Source organism: Hibiscus syriacus, unplaced genomic scaffold, assembly GCF_006381635.1.
Source record: "Hibiscus syriacus cultivar Baekdansim isolate YM2019G1 unplaced genomic scaffold, ASM638163v2 tig00117016_pilon, whole genome shotgun sequence".
Lineage (NCBI taxonomy): Eukaryota > Viridiplantae > Streptophyta > Magnoliopsida > Malvales > Malvaceae > Hibiscus > Hibiscus syriacus.
The window spans coordinates 1,139,983-1,163,179 of NW_024063525.1; the positions used below are offsets into that span (position 1 = coordinate 1,139,983).

Sequence of the window (23,197 nt, forward strand, 5' to 3'; positions counted from 1 at the left end):
TGATTTCATGTGAAAATATAATTTTAAGGACTAAATTGAATAAATATGAAATTACAGATAAAAATTTAAATAAATTAAACAACACAAAGGGATTAAATCGAAATAATTATAAAATATGAAGAAAATCTATAAAATAGACTAAATTGCATTCATTTCAAAAGTTAAGAAAAAATTGAAACAATTATATATATATATATATATATATATATATATATATATATATATTATGTATAAACTATATAGTGTATATATAAAGTGTATATATAAACTATATATATAAATTTTATAGTTTATATTTATATTATTATATACTTTATATAAACTATATAATTTATTAATGTAAATTATACAGTTAATATATAAATTATATATGAATCATATTTAAATATATACAACTTATATTTATATATTATATATTATATATAATTATAAATTATATATACTATGTATAAATTGTATTGTTTATTAATATAAACTATATATAAACTATAAATTATATATACTATGTATAAATTATATAATTTATATAGTTTAAATATAAAGTATATAAAGTATATAAGTATATATTAAATTGCATTCATTTAAAAAATTGAAAAAAATTATAATATATATATAATATAAGTTTATATATAAACTATATATATAAACTATATTTATATAATAAACTATATAATTATTATAAGCTATATATATAAATTATGTTTATATGAACTATATAGATAAACTATATATGTATAAACTATAGAAAGTATATAGTTTATAAAATATAATTTATATTTATATAGTGTATATATATATGTGTGTATATAAACTATATATGTATAAACTATATAAAATATATAGTTTATAAATTATAATTTATATTAATATAGTATATATATGTATGTATAACTAATATAAGTAATCTATAGAATATATATATATATATATATATATATATATAGTTTATAGAAACACTATGCATAAACTATATAAAATAATAAGGTATATATTTTATAAAAACCCTAAACCCTAAACCCTAAACCATAAGCCATAAGCCCTAAACACTATGCATAAACAATAGGTAATATATGTAACCTATAGTATATGTATACATGTAAACTATATATGTAACTTATAATACATGTATGTATAAATTATGTATAGTATATATAAGCTATATATATAACTTATAGTATATGTATATATACAATCTATTTATATGTTATATAAACTATATATGTAACCTATAGTTTATAAACAATAGTTTATATTAGTGTACTATATAGTTTATACTTTATAACCTATAGTATATAATTTATAAACTATAGTTTATATTAATGTAGTATATAGTTTATATTAATGTTAATTACATTAACTATAATTTATATTAATATAATATATTGTTTATAAACTATACTATATTAATATTAATTATATTAACTATAGTTCAAAAACTATACTATATAATTTATAACATATAGTTTATATTAATATTAACTTTATAGACTATATTTTATATTAATATTAATTACAAATTATAAAATATATTATTATAATTATTTTAATATTAATTATAAATAGTTTATTAATGTAAATTTTTTAGGGATAAGATTGAAAACTGGCGCTAAAAGTAGCCATTTTCTGCATCTCTTCCCGGCCAAATCCTCTCTCCTTTATTTTCGATCTCTCTTCATCCCCGCTCAGCATCCAAAACCTCTTCCTTTTATCTCATTTTCCCTCTTTCATTGTTGTTTCTGTTTGCCTAGTTGTCTAGTTGTTCAATTAATAAATTTTGTTACTACCATTGTTATCTTCTATGCTTTCTGCTTCTGTTTTCAAACTCTCAGAGCTCGTGTGACTACCAAGGTTGAAGAAAATAAATGGAAGTTGTCGGGGTTCTTCGATAAGGAAGTTTACGATATCCTCAACAGAGTCGCCACCGCCACCGAAAACCCTTCCTCGATCATGGCTCCAGATTTGGCTTCGGCTTTGACTCCTACTCTCGCGGTGCAGGACGTGGTGGAGTATACCGAGACTGTTTTTGATAGTGGAAGGAGCGCGGTAGCTGAGGACGGGCTGTTTTCGGACTTCGAACAGGACGACGGTGGGGGGAGCTTGGAAAAGGTGGAGCCCGCACTTGACGCCGACACTGAAAAGGCTTTTCCAGCTCCTATCCCTCTATTAGGTAATCAAATTCTCATACCACATACAAATACTACTATACTAGTATTGATCACTAGCAATTGTTAATTAGTGATTAACCTTTGAATCATTGGTTGATTCTGTTTGCTTTTGTTTCTTCATATTTTATGATGATTTGATTGGATTTCTAAATTCTAAAATAGGTTTTCTTTAAGAGAAAGAACTTTGCTTTAATGGAGGTGTTTGAGCACTGTTGGCAACTCTTTTTAGCCTTTTTCTATATGTTCTTTATAGCAGGAATCTTTAACTTTTTATGAGGAGGAAGGGTAGGGTTCTTCGGAAATCGAATCGATTGTAAACAAATGTCAACTAAAAATTTGATACAAGTGTATGAATCTACTCAATTTGATTCGAAAACAGTTGACTCAATACGATCACCAGATATCGAAATCTTTGTCATGAGGGAATAGGAGTATGAAACTCAATATGATTATCCGATATCCTATATCGAAATCTTCAGGGAATAGAAGTATGAAACTCAATATTGATTTAACAATAGGTATTAATGTTCTATTTTGGCTTTGAATATGAGAGTCTCTAGTTATTTTCAGCCGGTTATTTAGTGGATCAAATGGCAAATATCTTACGCTATGAATATGTGCTCTTTTTTGTTATGCCGGTTACACAGGGCATGTGGATGGAAAGCCGAGTGATGCCCATTTCTATCATCCCAAAGGTGTAACCATGGATGATAAGGGAAATGTATACGTTGTTGATATCATGAATCTTGCTATTAGAAAGATAAGAGATGCAGGTATAGACCGATAATGATAAAGAGTAGATTTAAAAGAAAAAAACCTTGATTATTAAGTTGAGTTTTCTTCATAAAATTTCTGTGCAGACTTTAAAATAACTTAGCTATCGAAGCAACTCTAAGCATTGTTGATTGAAATCCTTGATTGTCAATTTACAGTATGGAGAAAAGATAATGGAGTTCAAAGTTGAGAGGACCCATTGTAGATTAGTTTCTAACGTAAAAAGATGGTTTGACTTGGAATTATTTGCAGGTGTCACAACTATTGCTGGAGGAAAGTTGAATGTTTCAGGATATAGGGATGGGCCTAGTGAGGATGCAAAGTTCTCGAATGATTTTGGTGTGGTATATGTTCGACCGACTTGTTCCTTGTTACTTGTTAGTTATCGATAGAGGAAATGTTGCTCTATTTATGAACTAGCTTAGAGTTGATATGTGCTCTATTTATGTCAACTACTAGTAACATTATCATCTAAATAACAGTTGCCATTATGAAAACTTAGGAATTTTTCTTATAAATTTTGATACGAAAATAGTTTATGCGGAATGCATAAGAAACATAATTTCGCTTTTCAGTCTTACCTGTGAAATAAGGTCATTCCATTTCTTCAGAAAAATGAAGTCCTATTATTTTATTAATATGTAAATTTTTGAATGACTATTAAGGCTGATATTAAATACGCAGGAAAAAAAGTATAAAAACAGTTTTAGAACTAAACTTTATTCAAACAAAAATGAAGGGATTACTTTTTATTAGTTATTCTTTGGCTAAATATTCTTGATGCTTGCTGCTTCATTTCAGGTCTAGCATCAGAGATAGTGGCATTGGAATGATCTGCAATGTTTTCCCAAACACATTGTCAAGACTCCTCCTTGCTCTTTGTCCCAACATAACTTCAAGTAATCATCGTGTCTAAGACTCACACATACGTCTTGTGCATACCTGCATTTATCCTGTAAATGCCCTATTCTTCTTTAAACCTATTCACTAACATGTTTCTCTGCATTTCTCAGGTGGAATTCAGTTTTTCACGGCTCAACCACCTCTTCTTGAACTTATGGATTGTGGGATGACAATATGCGATCCTGATTCTCAGAATCCACCTTCTATCAAAATTCTGACAGTGAAGTTCCAAATGTATTGAACAATAAAATGCACCTTATGTACCAAAAGCTTATCATCAAACACAACCGACTAAATAAACTCAGCTTATGGGGTTGTTCTGGCTTAGATGTGATCTCATATAGTCCTTAATCTCGAGTATGTTTCTAGTTGCTTCTCAATATCCTATGTGGTTCTTATTTGTTGAATCTCAAAGTAGGCTTTATGTTTGAATTGTAAGGGTTTGGTAAATCGGAAATGTTTGGCACTGTTGGTCATCGAATTTCCTTTGGCTTCACCACTGATTGTATGCTTTCTTAATGCAAGATGCTTGCAGAATTGATGCAATGATGCTTGCTGAATTGGTACATTGATGCTTGCCGGTTGGTGCTGTCTATTACTTACTAATGCCTTGTAAATTATTGTTGTTGGTCTGACTTAAATCAATTTTTTAACCTTATAAATTCTTATCTAAATGGTTACTCATGGGGAATTATGTTGTGGCATTTTGGCTTTTAAAGCTAGAAAATTGCCCATAATTAAACATGTTGGCAGCATTTAGGTATAAAGGCTCGATGATGATATTTTTGGTAGTATAGTTAGGCTTTTAACCTTGTAAAACCTTAAATATAAGATCTGAGAGCATTTATTCCAACATAAATTTATTTTGTTTAGTTGATTTTATTGTAATTTTAGTGTTTGCAAGTGTAATAAAATTAACTTCATTTATAATTTTTTTGTTTTAGTATTTGTAATGTTATTCAAGTTTCAAATCTTTAATACGTTCATCATTTCAACTAATATCTTTTTATTTTAAAATTTCAAATTAAGTTATACTTAAATTATTAATCAATTTTCACATTAAAAGTAAATTAGATTTATGAATATTTTAACACAATTTATATAATTTAATAAAATCATATTCAATAAGATGATATTTAAATTTAATTTAGTGATTATAAATAAAATTTATAATATAAGAATTATAAATAATATAAAGAATTTGAATTAATATAAAAATCAAATTTATAATATACAAATTATAATATAAGAATTATAAAAATATAAAGAATTGTAATTAATATAAAAAATAAATTTAATTATCATAAGTTTATTATAAATTTAAAATAACATAATTATATTAATTGTAATTTATTACTTATAAGTCAGGATAATATTAGATCACTTTAACAACATGTCAAATCATTTACAGGTTGAGTCAATTACAGGTCAGGTTCATAACAGGCCAGGTTGAAAAATGTAGTGTAATACCAGTTATTTACCAGGTAAATCTCGGGTTCGGGTTCATATCATTCGGATGCAGTTCGGGTTCATATCATTCGGATGCAGTTCGGGTTCAGGTATCATATTTTCGGTTCAATTCGGGTTCAGGTCGTTCTCAGGTCGGGTGCAGTCGGGTTTAGATCCACAATTTCCAGGTCTAACTCGGGTTCAGTTAAACACCAGTTCCGACTCGAGTTGGTTTCAGATCGCCACAGCGCAGGTCAAAAATAGTTTTGACTCGAGTCGGTTTCAGTCAGTTTTACAGGTTGAGTCAGCTTTTTACACCCCTATCCATAACCCTCCTCCAATAGCAGTTGGACTCTGACATGTATCTCCAAATCCACTTAATAATGAGGGAGGGATTACAAAGTTTAACATCAAATAGACTGAGGCCCCATAATATTTCAACTTAGTCATACTCTTCCAACTTACCCAATGGATCGAACGGTTAGACTCATAACCCCAAATGAAATTTGTTGCCAACTTGTTCAAACTTAGAGGCAATTGATGTCCGTAATTTGAATAAATACATGCAGTACACCAGTAAGTTAGCAAAAATTGATTTTACCAACGTCAAGCGACCCCCAAACAAAAATTATTTTCCCTTTCCACCCCTCAAGCCTAGCGTAAAATTTCTCAATGATCGACCGCGATATTACTTTAAAGTTTCGACTATAACCCAGAGGTAACCCAGGGTACTGTGTCGGAGGGGATTCTGCATTAAATTTTATCAAACCAGCCCAACATGACAATATACTATTAGCAACATTAATACCATATAGTTTAGATTTCATCAAATTAAGCTTCAGACTCGATGCTACTTTGAAGATTCTCATCACTCTTTTGGTGTTTACTATCGCAAGCTCTGATGCCTCTAGAAACAAGATGAGGTCGTCTGTAAACTGTAAATGAGATATTACTACTTTATCATATCCAATTGACTTTTCCTTTAGAAAATTTGCTTGAATCACTTTGCTAATGAGAACTCTAAGAGCTTCCCCCACTAGGGTGAATAAGAAGGGAGATAAGGAGCAGCCTTGACGGAGAACCCTTTTAATATTGAACATATCCGAGGAAGTTCCGTTCACTAACACTGAAATTGATATTATTGTCACGCATAAATGTACCCATATGTGCTATTTTGAACGAAAAACCATATTGATGAGGATTTGATCCAAAAACCACCAATTAACAGTGTCGTATGCCTTTTTAAAATCTTCTTTGAACATGAAAACTTCTCTTCTTGTTCGCCTCAGAAAATCTATGGTCTCGTTTGCAATAAGGACACAATTTGATATTTGTCTATTCACGATGAAGGCGAACTGATTTTCTCCGACGACCTCTGAGATGCAGCCCGCCTATCTTCTTGATAAGATCCGTGCTAGAATTTTATAACTACTCCACGAGACTAATTGGCCTAAATTCATCAATTGACTCTGCAGAAGCCATATTCGGTACAAGATTTATGAAATTCCAAAATTTCTTCAAAAATCCCATGTTAAAACCATCGGGACAAGGGCATGAGATCCATCCGCTAAACTGATCGCTTTTCACACTTCCTTTTCTTGAAATGTTCTTTAAAGCATTGGCTGAATCTTCGCTCAACCTTTTAAAGTTTCCCACAAGATTCTTTACTAGGATTGTGACCGACTCATTATAAGCGTTGAATCATGTTTTATAATATTTTGATATAACAAATTAAAGAAAAATGTTTTTGGACTTAATTGAATTTGTTCAAAGTTTTCAAAAATAATTCAAAGTCCAATAAACTAAAATTTGAGAACAAAACTGATTTTGAAAGTACGAAGTGCATATATTGTTCTTATAATATCCATACTATATGAACAATGTCGATATTGTTCATGATGTATCGTTACCAATGGTAAGAGAAGTATCGATACTCTCAAGGTAGTATCGATACTACCAGCTTGCTCTAATTCCATAATGTAAAATAGGTACCGATACTCAAAAGAGTATCGATACTACTTTACATAGTAATATCGATACCATCATCATAGTATCGATAATCGCCAGGCTCGACGGCTAGTTTTATTTAAAAATAACAAAGAAAGTATCGATACCCATAAAAGGAGTACCGATACTCCTTGTCCTGGACAGTTTTATTTTGTAGAGATTTTATTCCCAACGACTCCAAATCACTCCCAACGGCTAGAAACAACCACAAACACATTCCAACATATAAAAATAAGTTGAGGACACTTGAAGAAGGGTTAGAACACCTACCCAAGTAATCAAACACAAGGGAAGATCTTTTCACTCTTGTAAATAGTTTTGCTTTTGTGAGCTTCAATTTGTAAACAGCTATCTTTTAAGGATTTTCTTGTTTACATCTCTTTTTTTTTTAAAGGGGTTTGGTTCTAGTTTAGCCAATTGAAAAACTAGGGAGTTGTAAAGATTACTCTTGATTCTTGAAAAAGAAAGAACAAATTAGTGGATTTGTTGGAAAATCTTAAGTGATGAGCTTAGGTAGTGGATGTAGACTTAGTTAAGAGGTCGAACCACTATAAATTCTTGTGCAAATTGTTTATCTTTTCATACTCCTTACTCCCTAATCTCAAAAAGGTTATTCACCCCTCTTGGCAAATAATTCGATTGTTCAATTGAGCTTCACCGATTATCCCAACAATTGATATCAGAGATTAACTCATTATAAGGCTTAACAACCTTGAGACGATTCTTGAAGAAGCTCTATCCATTTTCGACACAATCGAGAAGATGGCTTCCACTCCGACTTGTTCCACATGGAAGACTACCAACAGATCAACAAGCCTCCATAATTCAATGGAGTCAACTACCGTTATTGGAAGAAATTAATGAAGTTATGCATCAAATCCAATGATCTTGATGTATGGAAGATGATCGAGAACGTCTACTCTTCTCCATAGAAGAAGATGAAGGAGTGAAGTGCCCAAGAACGGAAGAAAGCTAAAAAAAATGCTAAGGCCATGCACATGGTGTTTTGTGCATTTGGTCCCGATACTTATAAATGAGTTTCTTCTTGTTCAAATACCAAGGAGATTTGGAATAAGCTCGATGAACTTCATGGAAACGAGAAAGAAAAACCAACAAATGTGGTGTCCTTAAATGCTCGTGAAGAGCCCAATGTATCTTCTAACTCAAATGAATTAAATTCATATCCTTTTAATAAGTTACAAGTTGCCTATGATGAATTATATTTGAAATTTGAGACCATGAATTCCAAATATAAGAAATTAATTTCAAAATTGAAAATAATTTTCTTTTGAAAGCAAAATTGGATTTTGAAAAGCAAAATGAAATTTTGAAAAATGATTTTGAGTTTTCAAAAATCAAAATCAATGATTTGGAAAAAGAAAATATTGATTTTAAAGTTAAGCTTAAAAGCTTAACAAAAGAAAAAGAATTAATTTCTCAAACCAATTCATCATATTTAAAAATGGCAAATTGTTCACATTGTCATTTTCATTGTCATTTGGAACATACTTGTCCCATAAAGAAAAGAAAATCTTTTAAAATTAGCAAAGTATGGGTTCTTAAGGGAACAAGGGGCATTGAAACTAATGTTCAAGGATCCAAAGCAATTTGGATACCAAAGTCCAAATGAATGTATCTTGTAGGTGTGTGGGAGCAATGGAGACAAAGTGAAGAAATTGAGATGCTTTAGTCACACGTGAAAAGGAATGGGTAACCTCTAAGCTTAATGTTTTTTGTCTTGGCTAATTAGTTGCCTATTGATTTTTTATGCATGCATGAGTTTTGATCTTAAATAATTTTATATTTTCTATCTCATGTATGTTGAAAAGTGTATTATGATGGACATTTTAAAGTTTTAATGATTTTTCATAATTTTTAGTTCATCATAATTAATTTTGGTCAAAATGGTTTTAAATGCAAATGGTATCTCTCTAACAATTGATATAATTTTTTTAAATGCTTTGTTTTTACAAATTTTGATTTTTAACCTTAATTTAAATGTTTACGCATGAGATTTATTGTAAATGATATTTCTCTAACAATTGATATCAATTTTTCAAATGCATAAATTTTTTGGATAGCTTTATGCACATGTAATTAAATTCAACAATTAATATTACATAAAGTTTATTAGACTTGGATATATTGAATTTCATATGCTACTAACATGTTTATTCATCTTTTTTGAAATTCAATTTCTTTTAAGTGTCAAGTTTTTAGAGCTATTTTTTTGAAATGCTTTGATTGAGGGGGAGCTTTAATTTTTCAAATGATTTTATGTCAAATTTACCACTTACTCTCCATTATTATTTTTGAACTTTAAAGTTGAATTTTTTTATATAACAAAAAGGGGGAGAAGTATAAGTTTGAAAAATTTAATTTCTCAATGAAAAAGGGGAGCTTTAACATTTTCCAAAATATGTCTCTTTTTCATTAAATGTTTTATTAAGGGGGAGTTTTGCCAAAAATAATTTTTCAAATGTTTTGTTATATAAAAAGAGGAGATTGTTGAACCATGTTTTATAATATTTTGATAAAACAAATTAAGAAAAAATGTTTTTGGACTTAATTGAATTTTTTCAATAAATTAGAATTTGAGCACAAAATGGATTTTCAAAGTATGAAGTACCAATACTGTTCTTACAATATCGATATTATATGAACAATATCGATACTATTCATGTGGTACTGATACCAAATGTAAGATAAGCATCGATACTCTCAAGGTAGTATCGATACTACCAGCTTGCTCAAATTCCAGAATGCAAAATAGGTACCGATACTCAAAGGAGTATCGATACTACTTTACATAGTAGTATCGATATCATCATCATAATATCAATACTCGTCAGGCCCAACGGCTAGTAACGACTTGTTTTATTTAAAAATAACAAAGGAAGTATTGATACTCATAAAAGGAGTATCGATACTCCCTGTCCTGAGCAGTTTTATTTTGTAAAGATTTTATCCCCAACGGCAGCAAATCACTCCCAATGGCTAAAAACGATCACAACCACATTCCAACATATAAAAATAAGTTGAGGACACTTGAAGAAGGGTTAGTATACCAATTCAAACAATCAAACACAAGAGAAGAGTTTTCCACTCTTTATTTCCTTTCTCTTGTAAATAGTTTTTGTTTTTGTGAGCGTCAATTTGTAAACACTTACCTTTTAAGGGTTTTCTTGTTTACATTTCTTTTCTTTTTGTAAAAAGGGTTTGGTTTTAGTTTAGCCAATTGAAAAATTAGGGAGTTGTAAAGGTTACTCTTGATCCTTGAAAAAGAAAGAATAAATTACTGAATTTGTTGGAAAATCCTAAGTGATGAGCTTATGTAGTAGACGTAGACTAGGTTGAGAAGTCGAACCACTATAAATACTTATGCAAATTGTCTTTTGGAAATGGTTTTCAAAGGTAGTGGAAATTTGCTTAGATTCAGATACTACTTTGTTACCCACGTGAATTATAGAGATATGATTGAGTCGATTTCATGGAAGAAACCTGTGTTCTTGTCCCCCACTTTGAACCACTTGAAGCGATATTTCTGGAGCCATTCTCTTTTATCCCTTCTAAGCTTGGCCCAAACAATAGATTTTAGTGCACATATTTGCTTCCAAGTTTTTAAGGGATTTTCTACATTCGGTAACTCTCCAATGTAGCTTCACAATATTCTCCTATATGTTTTCAATTTGGACATTTGTTTGACATTTAAACCCCTTGTACCAAGCTTTTGAGGCTGATTTAATAGACCGCAACAATTTGAGCACATTTTCTCCCTAAAGATCAACAGTGGCCTTGGCAACCAAATCTTCATAACATGGTTCATCCGCCCAATAAGGTACTTGAAAGGGCGAACACCCCACCCGATATTTCTTCCTTCAATATCAGTTGTTTATGGTAAGATATACTAGTTGAAAGCACAGATTATTTCAAGAGGGGGAAATGATTCAATAATGTTGGCAAAACTATGAAACGGTCCAATCTACGGGCTGTAACGGTGCTTCCACCCCTGAACCACGTGTCGATACATCATAAAAAAAGATAGATCAGTTGAATAAAGTCCAATAAAACTTTGATAGCTTGTAAATTTATTATTGCCACACATTTTTCCTCATTGGATCTCACTTGATTAAAATCCCCACCAATAATGATAGGTAGATTCTGAGCTTCAACAAGACCAGACAACATTTCAAGAAAAGCCTTATTCTCAACTGTATCACATTAGGAGTATACACGTTTAATAGTCTACACCGGATTTGTTGTTTGTGAAGTGTTCCGACTAGCAATATAAATCTATTGTTTATCACTATAAATTATACCTCCAGTTGACACAGCAGATGGTGAAAACACCAGATTACCAGAACTACAACCCCACACTCTACGAACCAACCATGGTTTTAGCACCGATAATTTAATTCTTGTAGTAAAACTACTCTCGCTTTATTTGACAGAATTGTTTTTTTTTACTGCCCTCAATTTCTCAACTCGGCCTAGACCTCTAACATTCCATGTAATTAGACAACAGCTCATAATGGATAAAATATAATAAAATTACCGATAAGAAACCCAGCTCCATACGGTCAGCTATCGGCTACCCCTTCTAATTCTTGGAAACATTTAATAACCACTTCATCTGACTTGTCAAATTTGACTCCCAACATTCTACTTACAACGAGGGTTGCTTCTGCTTCAAAATTATTTAAGCCAATATTGATGGGTAACCCAAAATTCGATGAATAGAATCCTTGTTCTAATGGGTTTGCATGTGATGAGCTTGCTATCTTCCTCCTGTTCATACGCTTGTCTAATTTATGGTTGGATTTTCCTTTTTTTTTTGATCGATCCCCAGTTATGTTTATCCGGACCAGCCTTCAAGCCCACATTTGAACTGCTATTAAATCGAATCAGACCCTCAGCACAGTGTCGAGGTCTAGTATTGCAGGTCGGATCAATAAAAGTCCCAATGGGGCAAGTATCTGCAACCTCTACTTGTACATTCTACAGATTCGATTCGTTTGAGATAGTCGGGTCATACCCATCTTCTAATCCCTCAGGAAGGGGCATAGAAGACTCTTTCTCTTCATTGAAATTGGGGTCCACCTCAAACGTAACTGAAACCTAGTGAAGTCCCAAACTGTAGGAACAAGAGAACTTTTAGAGGCACAATCTTCATCGAAGCATGTGTGAACAACCAAGATTCTGACTGGTAGGTGCTTTTGTTGCTATAACCTTCTTCTACGTTGTTCTCCTATGAATTCTAATGATAATTAGCAATCAAGTTGCATGAGGATAAGCTGAAAAATATCCTTTCATCCTCACTACCTATATTATTATTACGTTGGGAAGGATCTGAAACACCTACCTCGACTTTCCTATTTATGTCCATCGGAGCTACTCAATCGATGAAACACCGATCACCATCATATTCCTTCGATCTAACTTTAATTCTTCGGACCTTCCCATTGACGAGGATAGATACACTGTCTGAAATTTTTGAGATTTTTTGAACTAAGACCAAAACTCTAGATCTTTATTACTCTTCCCCATCTATCTTCCAGCTCCAAAAAGAAAGAATCATCCCATACATGATAACTCTGTAAAAAGATTATATTTTAGGTCTTTTTACTTAAGTTATTGGTTGTCTAAAAACTATTGACATAACATTTTAGTTGCATATAGTTGCATTTAGGATATATTTTCATGTCGTGGATAAGTTTTGCCGAGGCAAAGTTTATTTGGCTAAACTAATGCTGCTGAGGGGAAAAGTTGTTTGTTGGTTGTGATGATGCAGAAAATGACTAAGGACGAATTCATTTTCCGAACAAATTAATTTGCTAGGGCCAGTGGAGCAGAAGACGATGACAGTTATGAACAAATATTCTTGCCAAGGCGAGTTTTATCTTTTATCTTGCAAGTCTAACGAAACTAGTGACGTCACTTGGCTAGGTGGCCTATTCACCTCACGTGTAATCATGCACTCATCGTGAAATTAGACCACTACCAGCTGCTATGTTATTCACAAAAAGGGTTTAAGTTCAAGGGTATTTAGCGAATTTCTAAGGGCACTAAACCCTAGAAATTCCCACTATAAATACTCCATTATAGCTCTTCATAAAGTGTTCAGAATCATATAGAGAAAATACCCTAGTCTTGGAAAAAGGCGGTCGCGACGGTTTTTTTTCCGCTGCTCCCCACTCATTTGTGCTTGGTGCTCTCCATAGCCAGGTTTCGTCGGAGCAGCAACCAGGCCCTCGAGAGAGGCTAGTGCGCTAGAACAGACATGGCGGTGGTCTGATGTCACGACAAAGCTCTGTTCTGGGAGTTTTTCTTCGCCTTGTTCTTCATGTTTTATTTTTCTAAGGGCTTGCACTTAATGAATATTTTTGGGATGATGTTAACCACATCATAAACTATTTTATTTGGTGTTGGATGATGCTTTGATGATACTTTATTCAACTGTTAAAGAATGAATAAGTTTGTTTATCCTAAGTGTTGTTTTGTTCACTGTTTTAATATTTTGCCTTGGCACTGTAAGAGCTTTTGAAAGATTGTATGGTGCCACGACAAAACATTCCTAGTCTTTGTAAGAGCTTTTGAGAGATTGTCATTTTTCTAGGAGTTGATACCTAATATCGCGAGAGTTAGGTTAGATCAACGTGAACAAGGGAGCTAATTCGGGATGGGGAGGTTCTAATCTGCCTTAGAGATAATGATAAGGTTTCATTCGACTAAAAAGGGTAAATATTTGAGTAAGATAGGCGAAAAGCTACAGTTTACGCTGAGGGGCATTACCACAGCAACAATATGACAAACCAAGGGTTGTAGTTCATGTAGAGTAGTATTGTCGTAGTAAAAGTCCTAGAATACTTTAGCAAATCTTGTCGGGCAACATAGGCATAACATACTAGATCATCCTAGACATAGAATAATTTCTCGTCGTAGCAAATCCAACCCAAAGGCTCTATTAGAAGTCTGATTGTGTAAGGTTGTCAATATATTTTCAGGGTTTTGATAACTTTATCCATGACAAATTTTATTTGTTTACCTTTGCATATTTTTCTTGTCACGAAAATCTTTTCTGCTTACTTCACTTTACAATTTTTCTTGCCTCGTCCAAACTTTTTCTATCTGTTCATACCATTTGTCACTACATATTTTCCTTGTTTATATCATTAGACTTAGATACTTAGGATTAGTTAGTGACACCTATTCCTAGCTGTAACAATTTTTTAAAATTGCAATCCCTGTGGAGATGATACTCACTCATTACTCTATTACTTGCATCGATTATGTACACTTGCATAGATTTGCGTGCCACAACACACATTTACACGCGATCAAGTTTTTTGCACTATTTCCGGGGATTGTCAACTGGTGTTTTTAAAAGTTTTGTTAAAGCATTATCTTTTTTTTATTATTGTATTTTTTATTTTATTTTTATGGATTTATTCGCTTTTTTTACCCTTTTCAGGTGTTGTACGGTTGCATGACTTGTAGAAGTCCCAAGGAACCATTATCTCATTTTGAACCTGAGATCGAAAAACTTTTCCATAAAAAAATATATGTTCAAGAATCTCAAAAAACTATATAGAAGTTCAAAATGAAGTGGAGGAACATGAAGAATTAAATGCCACGGCAAATAAAAATGTGAAGAATACTGCAAAACCGCGAACTATTAGTGATCACTTAGTTACCACCTTGGATGACCTTAAGCCTGCTATTATAGCTCCCAAGATTCAGGCAGACCACTTTGAGCAAACCAGTTATGTTAGACATGTTGTACTTGATTGGACAGTTTGGTGGTGCTCCTCATAAGGATGCAAGGCAACATGTTCGAGCATTTTTAGAGGTATGCGACTCCTTTCAAAAGCAAGGTGTGCATGAAGATATGCTGATATTGAAGTTATTTCCATATTCTTTGAAAGATCACGCCATGGCATGGCTTAATGGACTCTTCTGGCTCAATAAGGTCTTGGGTGGACTTGTGCAAAAAAATTGTTATGGCATAATCCACCCAATATGAACGACCATCTTACGAATGTCATATCATCTTTTTTCCAAGGTGATGAAGAGTCTATGTATGAGTGTTGGGACCGATACAAAAGTTTTCTTCGCAAGTGCACCAATCATGGATTCCACGCTGGACTCAAGTTGTGATGTTCTACAATGGAGTCAATTTACCCACTTGCATGATGTTGGATGCCTCGGCGAATGATACTTTACTTGAAAAATCACCTAAGGAAGCCTTTGATATCCTTGATAGGATAGTCAACAATGATTATCAATTATCGTTTACAAGGCTTGGAACTGGAAGGAAATTGTGTAGGGAGTTTGAACTTGATGCCAAGGATTCAGTGTTTGCCTAACGTTATACCATAACAAATATGTTGAAAATTTTGCAGCGTTCTAATGAGGTGATGGAAGTCAAGGTAACCAGCTAAGCATGCAATATTTTTCCATGACAACCATCATGAAAGTGAATACCCAGAAAATTAGGAGTCTATCAACTTTGTGGGCAATTTCAACAGAAGCAATAACAACCCTTACTCTAATACCTACAATATGGGATAGCGATAACATCTAAATTTTTCGTGGGGTAATCAAGGGACCAACAAAAACTATGAAGGCAACCTTAACAGGCCACAACAAAATATTTTTAAACCTACAAATTTTCAGCATCAACAGATGCCCTGGAAAAATATTAACAAGGGTTCAACATTTTCCTCAAATTTTAATTCCCTCGAAGTTTCACTGCAAGATTTAATGGCCTCAAAAAAAGATTTCATGGCTTCAACAAAGGGCTTAGTGCAAGAACACTCACCAATAATCAAGAACCAGGGCACTCTGTTGCAAAACCAAACAACTTTATTACAAAGTCAAAACTCATTTTTTTAGAGTATTGGAGAACCAAGTGGGCCAAATTGTCACAACATTACATGCTCGCCCACAAGAAAGCCTCCATAGTGATATTGAGGTCACTAAGCCTCATGAAAATGAGCAATGTAGTGCGGTTACAATGAGGAGTGATACCCAGCTCAATCAAGAAGACAAGTTTGGGTGGAAGAAGCAAGAAATATTTCGCTATGGCACTGTACTAGAAGAATTTGAAGGTCAAACCAAACTTGTTGTACAAGGAGAATTGCCTATGGAAAAGGACAAGGAGGAAGGGTTCAACCAGCCTCTCTACTGATGGAGGAAAATTTATTGCCACGAAAAAAGTTTCACCCCCACCTGCAGCAGATGAAGTCAGACCTCCACCACCATTCCCTCAAAGGTTAAAGAAGCATAACGAATAGATCATATTCCACTACGATTTAGCTTCATGTGGAGAACACTTTAAAGGAGAAATGACTGCTGCAAAGGTCCTACAATCCAGATATGAAAGACATAAAATGCTAGGGAAAAATATTTTGAAGGTGGAACTGTTATATGTGTGGGGTATTTTGGTCTATATTGGTGATCTAATCGAACGCGACAAAACTGACATATCAGTTCAGGATGTTTGGAGTTTGCATCCCTTCAACCCTCTTTATTTATTTATTTATTTATTGTCATGGATTTTTTTGTGTTTGTGTGTTTGTTTTTCTTTACTTTATTTCTTTATTTACTTTTTTAATATTAGTTTTTTTAGAAGAACATGCTCCCAAGCAGTCATAGGATGAATCTACCTGACTAGCTCGAGGGTGGAAGGTATGCTCTCATTCACCTAAAGTGTGGGACGTTATGTGTGATGGGATGACTCCCCTAGAAGCAGTGTTAAAAAAACAAGAAAAAAATAATATGAAACTAGATGTTGAATAAACAAGAGTGAAGTTGTGCTTAATGAATAATTTTATGCCTTGGCAAAAAAATGAACTTACTTAGGAGTTTTCTAAATTCATTAAGCATAGACTAGATACAATCACGCACACACACTGACAAAGGATCCTAACCAAGAGAAAAAGCACTTGGCTTCTCAGTTAGTTTATCATGTTGAGGCAAAACTTGTTGCTTAGGGCTAAAATTTTAAACCACTTGACGGTCATGATTTAGACTTTGCCATAGCATTTCATTTTTTTTATTGCTCATTATCCATTGTTTAAGGACAAGCAATGACTTAAGTTTGGGGATGTGATAACTCCGTAAAAATACTATATTTTAGGCTTTTTTACTTAAGTTATTGATTGTCTAAAAGCCATTGACATAGCCTTTTTCTACATATAGTTGCATTTAGTACATATTTTCATGTGGCAGATAAGTTTTACCGAGACAAAGTTTATTTGGCTAAATTGATGCTGCTGAGGAGAAAGGTTGTTTGTTGGTTGCGATGATGCAGAAAATAACTAAGGACAAATTCATTTGTTGAGACAAATTAATTTGCTAGGGCTAGTGGAGCAAAAGACGATGACATTGAGGAACAAATTTTCTTACCAAGGCGAGTTTTATCTTGCAAGTCTAATGGAACTGCTAACGTCACTTGGCCAGTTGGCCTATTCACCTCATGTGTAATCATGCCCTCATCATGGAAATTGACCACTACCAGCTGCTATGTTATTCACAAAAAAAGTTTAACTTCAAGGGTATTTAAGGAATTTCCAAGGGTACTAAACCCTAGAAATTCCCACTATAAATACCCCATTATAACTCTTCATAAAGTGTTCAGAAACATATAGAAAAAATACCCTAGCCTTGAAAAAATGTAACTGTGGCGTCCTTTTTTTCACTGTTCCCCACTCATATGTCCTTGGTGCCCTCCATAGGCAGGCTTCATCGGAGCAGCGACCATACCCTCGAGAGAGGCAGGTGCACTAGAACAGTCATGGTGATTGTTTAATGTTACGGAAAATCTCTATTCTGGGAGTTTTTCTTCCCCTTTTTCTTCATGTTTTATTTTTCTAAAGGCTTGTACTTAATGAATATTTTTGGGATGATGTTAACCACATCATAAACTGTTTTATTTGGTGTTGGGTGATGCTTTAATGATACTTTATTCAATTGTTAAATAATGTTTAAGTTTGTTTATGCTAAGTGTTGTTTTGTTCACTGTTTTAATATTTTGCCTTGGCACTGTAAGAGCTTTTGAGAGATTTCCTGGTGCCACGACAAAACATTCCTAGTCTTTGTAAGAGCTTTTAAGAGATTGTCATTTTTCTAGGAGTTGATACCTAATATCGAGAGAGTTAGGTTAGATCAACGTGAACAATGGAACTAATCCGGGATAGGGAGGTTTTAATCTTTAGAGATAAGGATAGGGTTGCATTCGACTAAAAAGGGTAAATACTTGAGTAAGATAGGCGAAAAGCTACAGTTTACACTAAGGGGTATTGTCACATTAATAGTTTGACAAACCAAGGGTTGTAGTTCACACCGAGTAGTATTTCCATAGCAAAAGTCATAGAATACTTTAGTAAATCTTGTCGGGCAGCATAAGCATAGCATACTAGATAATCCTAGACATAGAATAATTTCTCGTCGTAGCAAATCCAACCCAAGTGCTCTTTTAGAAGTCTGATTGTGTGAGGTTGTCAGTCTATTTATAGGGTTTTGACAACTTTATCCTTTACAACTTTTATTTGTTTACCATTGCATATTTTTCTTGTCACGACAAAACTTTTCTGTTCACTTCACTTTCAATTTTTTTTGCCTCGGCCAAACTTTTTTCTATATGTTCATACCATTTGCCACTGCATATTTTTCTTGTTTATATCATTAGACTTAGATACTTAGGATTAGTTAGTGACACCTATTCCTAGATGTAGCAATCTTTTAAAAGCCCTGCAATCCCTTTGGAAATGATACTCATTCACTACTATATTACTTGCATCGATTGTGTATACTTGCACATATTTGTGTGCCAAAAAATACACATTTACACGCAATCAATACAAAAAGAGGAAAATCCTCCATTAACACCCAAACTTTTATACTTATCTTCTCATCATATCATTCTAGGAGCTCCATCTCATCAAACCATACCCGGAGCATCTCATCTCTACTTTTTCAGAATGAGATACAATTATCCACAGATTGGTACTGAATAACTACTAGGAGCTCATGCCACAGACATACATTAACTTCTGCACCATCAAACTTAAATGCCTCTTAGACTAACTCAAGGTTATACATGTTTTTAATTCGAAAAAATAGACAATATTCTTTCCACTTTAACTTAGCTTTTGGTATGAAGATTTGTCTCGAGCCTCTCTCATCCAACACTTGCTCACCCATAACGTTTAGTACTAAAACCTCAACCCTCTCTACTATAACATATGACCCTTCCTCGTCTATATAGTATCTTATTGGGGATTGTTAGACATTCCCCCTATGCACCCTCAGAGGCCCCAACAGAGAATCCTTGTAAGATCTTTGGTTCCTCATCTTCGAGATGCCTTGTTTTCAATTGACAACCTCTCTAATAACTTTTTTTTTGTGATGGTGTACTTCTCTTAGCAAAATAGACCCTCATATGGTAACCATCCACGAGTCATCTATTTTCTTTCAAGGTTACTTCCATTACCTCTGAATCACGTTCAAACTTGATAAAAGCGAAAGTTGTATACTCGTAACTCTTTAAAAGAGTTATCTTTTAGGACTTTTTAACTAGGTTAAGCTTGAACTTTAGCATCATTAGGATCATTTTAGGTTTATTTTATCATATATTACAACATTTACACATTGGAAGTGAATTTATATATTGTTAGTTATTTTATAATATTTTGTTACAATTTGGTACGCTGATATTGTAACATTATTGATGATGTAGATGTTGTTGTGCACTGATGTTGAGCTATATTTCTGTGTCGATGCTGCAGCAACTGGTGACTCGACAAACAACTATAGAAAATTATGGAATCAGACAGTTGTCTAATACAGTTGTTAAATGGCTGAAAATATATGAAAAATCATATTTTTCCTATTAGTAAATGCTTTGACCTTTAGGAATTATAAATAAGGCCCCCTTTCACACTTCTTCAATATTTCTTCATTTTTATTTTATTTTCTTCTTTCCTCCATCATCCACAGAGATCTGAATATATCGAGGAATGTAGCAGTAGTTGAGGAGTAACAACGACGTGTAACAGTGTTGGCCATTTACAGTTCAAGCTTTCTATAGTGCTTTTTCTTGAAAAAAATGAAGAACTTTGTTAAGTTTGGATGATTTATTTTTATGGAGTTGCTTGAATTCAAATATAAGGAGTTTGATAAAATGTTTGTTTTATGATTTTTGCTTGAAATGATACTTTTATGTGCTAGAACTTTATTTGATATTTTGAGAAATAGAAATATATTATTGTATGTCAATCTTGGTTATTTTTAGAGATGAAATTATTGAGGTTGCATGCTACTTATGTATAGCATCGATATTTATGAAAGTGAGTTTAAGTATATGGAGATGTATGCTATCGATTTTCGTTGATTTGTCAATGGATTGATTAATGAAGTAAGTAAAAATTCATTTCTATTGGATAAGTGTTTAATTCATGAAAAGGGATTAATGTGTTAATTTTTGCACGACACAGAATCGTATAGCTACAACACAATCATATTGGAAACTGCCAAATGACAACAACGTTCATTGGTCCAGTAGTCTATTTGCTCTCATGTTTACTACTGCATTTCTTGTCTTTAATATTCTTAATTTTTACCTTTGCTATAAACATATCAATATTTCATTCCAAACTTATCTTTTGCAAAGAATCAACAATTCTAATTTGTAATTCCTTACTCTCTGTGGGTTTGACATCCAAAACTCTCGTAGTTTCCACTTTATTACTTGAATAAGATACATATACTTGCCTTGAATGTTGTAATAATTTCGTAGCATCAAGTTTTTGGCGTCATTTTTGGGGAGTTATGGTATTACATTAGAATTGGTTTATCTGTTTTCACTAATTTTATTTTTTTGTAGCCCTTTTTTAGTGTAACGTTGTTGGTTCTTTACACGCAACAAAAAAAGGACTTAGAAGCGTTTGATCTCAAAATTGGGCAAACTATCTACCAAACATGGCTCAATATGGTGTTTTCCTTTAAAAAATATTCTGATGCTGCAGACTTACTATAACATCGATGACTACAAGATGTCAATCTGAAAGCATGTTATGTCGAGTTTAGATGATCTGAATCCTGACATAATTTGACCTTCCATCCATGCTACCCACTTTGAGCTGAAGTCTGTTATGTTCCAAATGCTGCAGTGTATGGGGCAATATAGTGGTTCATTAACTAAAGATCCTAGAGCATATTTGTGAGCATTCATGGAAGTATATGATTCATTCATTCAACAAGGATTTATTGAGAAAGCTTTGAAGCTAACGCTATTTCCTTGCGAGTTAAGCCAAGGTGTGGCTTAACTCGTTGTTGCCTGAAGCTATATCATCATGGAACGAGCTTGATCAAAAGTTTTTGCTACGATTTAATCCTCCCAACATGAATGCGAGAATGAGGAATGAAATCACATCTTTCAAGCAATTAGAGAATGAAAATGTGTGTGAAGCTTGGGAGTAATTTAAAGATTTGCTGCGTTAATGCCTTATGTATGGTTTTCGGCATTTGACATAAATGGAAATATTCTATAATGGTCTTGACATGCAAACAATAATGGTTGTAAATGCTTCTACTAATGGATCATTACTGGACAAGTCTTACAACCAAGCTTATGACATCCTTGAAAGGATCTCAAACAATGACTACCAACATCTTAACACAAGGATAATATCGGGGAGACGCGTTGCTATAGCAATGGATAATGATGTTATCAACAAAATGGCCTAAGAGATTAAAACATTGATTGAGATGGTGATGAAGTTGCAACAACCTAGATGTATGAATGAAGTTAAATCAACATCCATTATTACTTGTGTTTATTGTGGTGACAATCATAATTTTGAGGAATGTCATCAAAATCCTGATTCTGTGTATTTCACGAGGAACTATAATAAGAACGATAACACTTACAACTATGAGAACACCTACAATATAAACTATAAGAATCACTTTGATCTGCCATATAGAAGTTAGGATACAGTCTACCCTAATGAAGCTTTGAATCCATATTTTGATAATACACAACCACAACATTATTCGCAGAAACAGTATGTGCAACAACAATCAATGTTACTAGATCAACACACGTATCACCCTATACTGCAACAACCAGAAGAGCTATCAAGATCAGACTTTTAACCAAGATTCAACATTGACATCACTTGAGTCTCTACTGATGGAGCACATCTCAAGGAATGATGTTATCATTCAAATTCAGACAACATCGTTGAGAGCATTAGAGAATTGAATGTGACAGTTGATCAATGCTATGAACATCATACTGTAACAAGCATTGCCAAGTGACACTAATGTTACTTTTAACCAGCATTGCAAAGTCGTAACAACGAGAAGTAGATTCCAACTTGGGAAAAATGATGAGCATAAAAGGAAAGAAAATTAAATGTCTAAACCGCAACATAAAGACAAAGAACAGAAAAAGATGATTGAGTCACCAACATTTGATGTTGTGACAAAGGATATTGGCCAGTTACCAAGTCCAAGTCATTGCCACCATCAATGCAAATAAAACTGCCACATGTAATGCCACCACCTTCATTCCCTCAATGATTTCAAAACACCTAGGAGGACCAATAATTTAAAAAGTCCCTTAATGTGCTGAAGAAATTAAGTATCAACATCCCATTGATTGATGCCTTAGAAAAAATGTCGAACCATGCCAAATTCACAAAAGAAGTGTTTTCCAATAAACATAGCATTGGCAAGTTCAAAATCGTTGCACTCATTGAAGGGTGTAACGCCGTGGTCACGAGCAGATTGCGATCGAAGTTAAAGAATCTAAAGAGATTTATTATTCCTTGCACTATTGGCAATCAATTCATTTCTAGAGTATTGTGTGATTTGGGTTCCAGCATTAA

The 23,197-nt window shown here is 33.1% G+C and overlaps 1 protein-coding gene and 1 non-coding gene across 2 annotated transcripts; one reads left to right on the forward strand and one right to left on the reverse strand.

Moving 5' to 3' along the window:
• The first annotated feature begins 1,644 nt into the window (after positions 1-1,644).
• Positions 1,645-4,210, forward strand: LOC120195500. Its single transcript, XM_039197510.1, has 4 exons — positions 1,645-2,167; positions 2,813-2,938; positions 3,192-3,838; positions 3,953-4,210. The coding sequence occupies exons 1-3, from the start codon at positions 1,948-1,950 to the stop codon at positions 3,329-3,331; spliced, it is 486 nt and encodes a 161-aa protein (XP_039053441.1). The 5' UTR covers positions 1,645-1,947; the 3' UTR covers positions 3,332-3,838; positions 3,953-4,210.
• A 17,503-nt stretch (positions 4,211-21,713) lies between these two features.
• Positions 21,714-21,820, reverse strand: LOC120195631. Its single transcript, XR_005523085.1, has one exon. It is a non-coding gene; the product is annotated as a small nucleolar RNA R71 (small nucleolar RNA).
• Between the last annotated feature and the right edge of the window lie 1,377 nt (positions 21,821-23,197).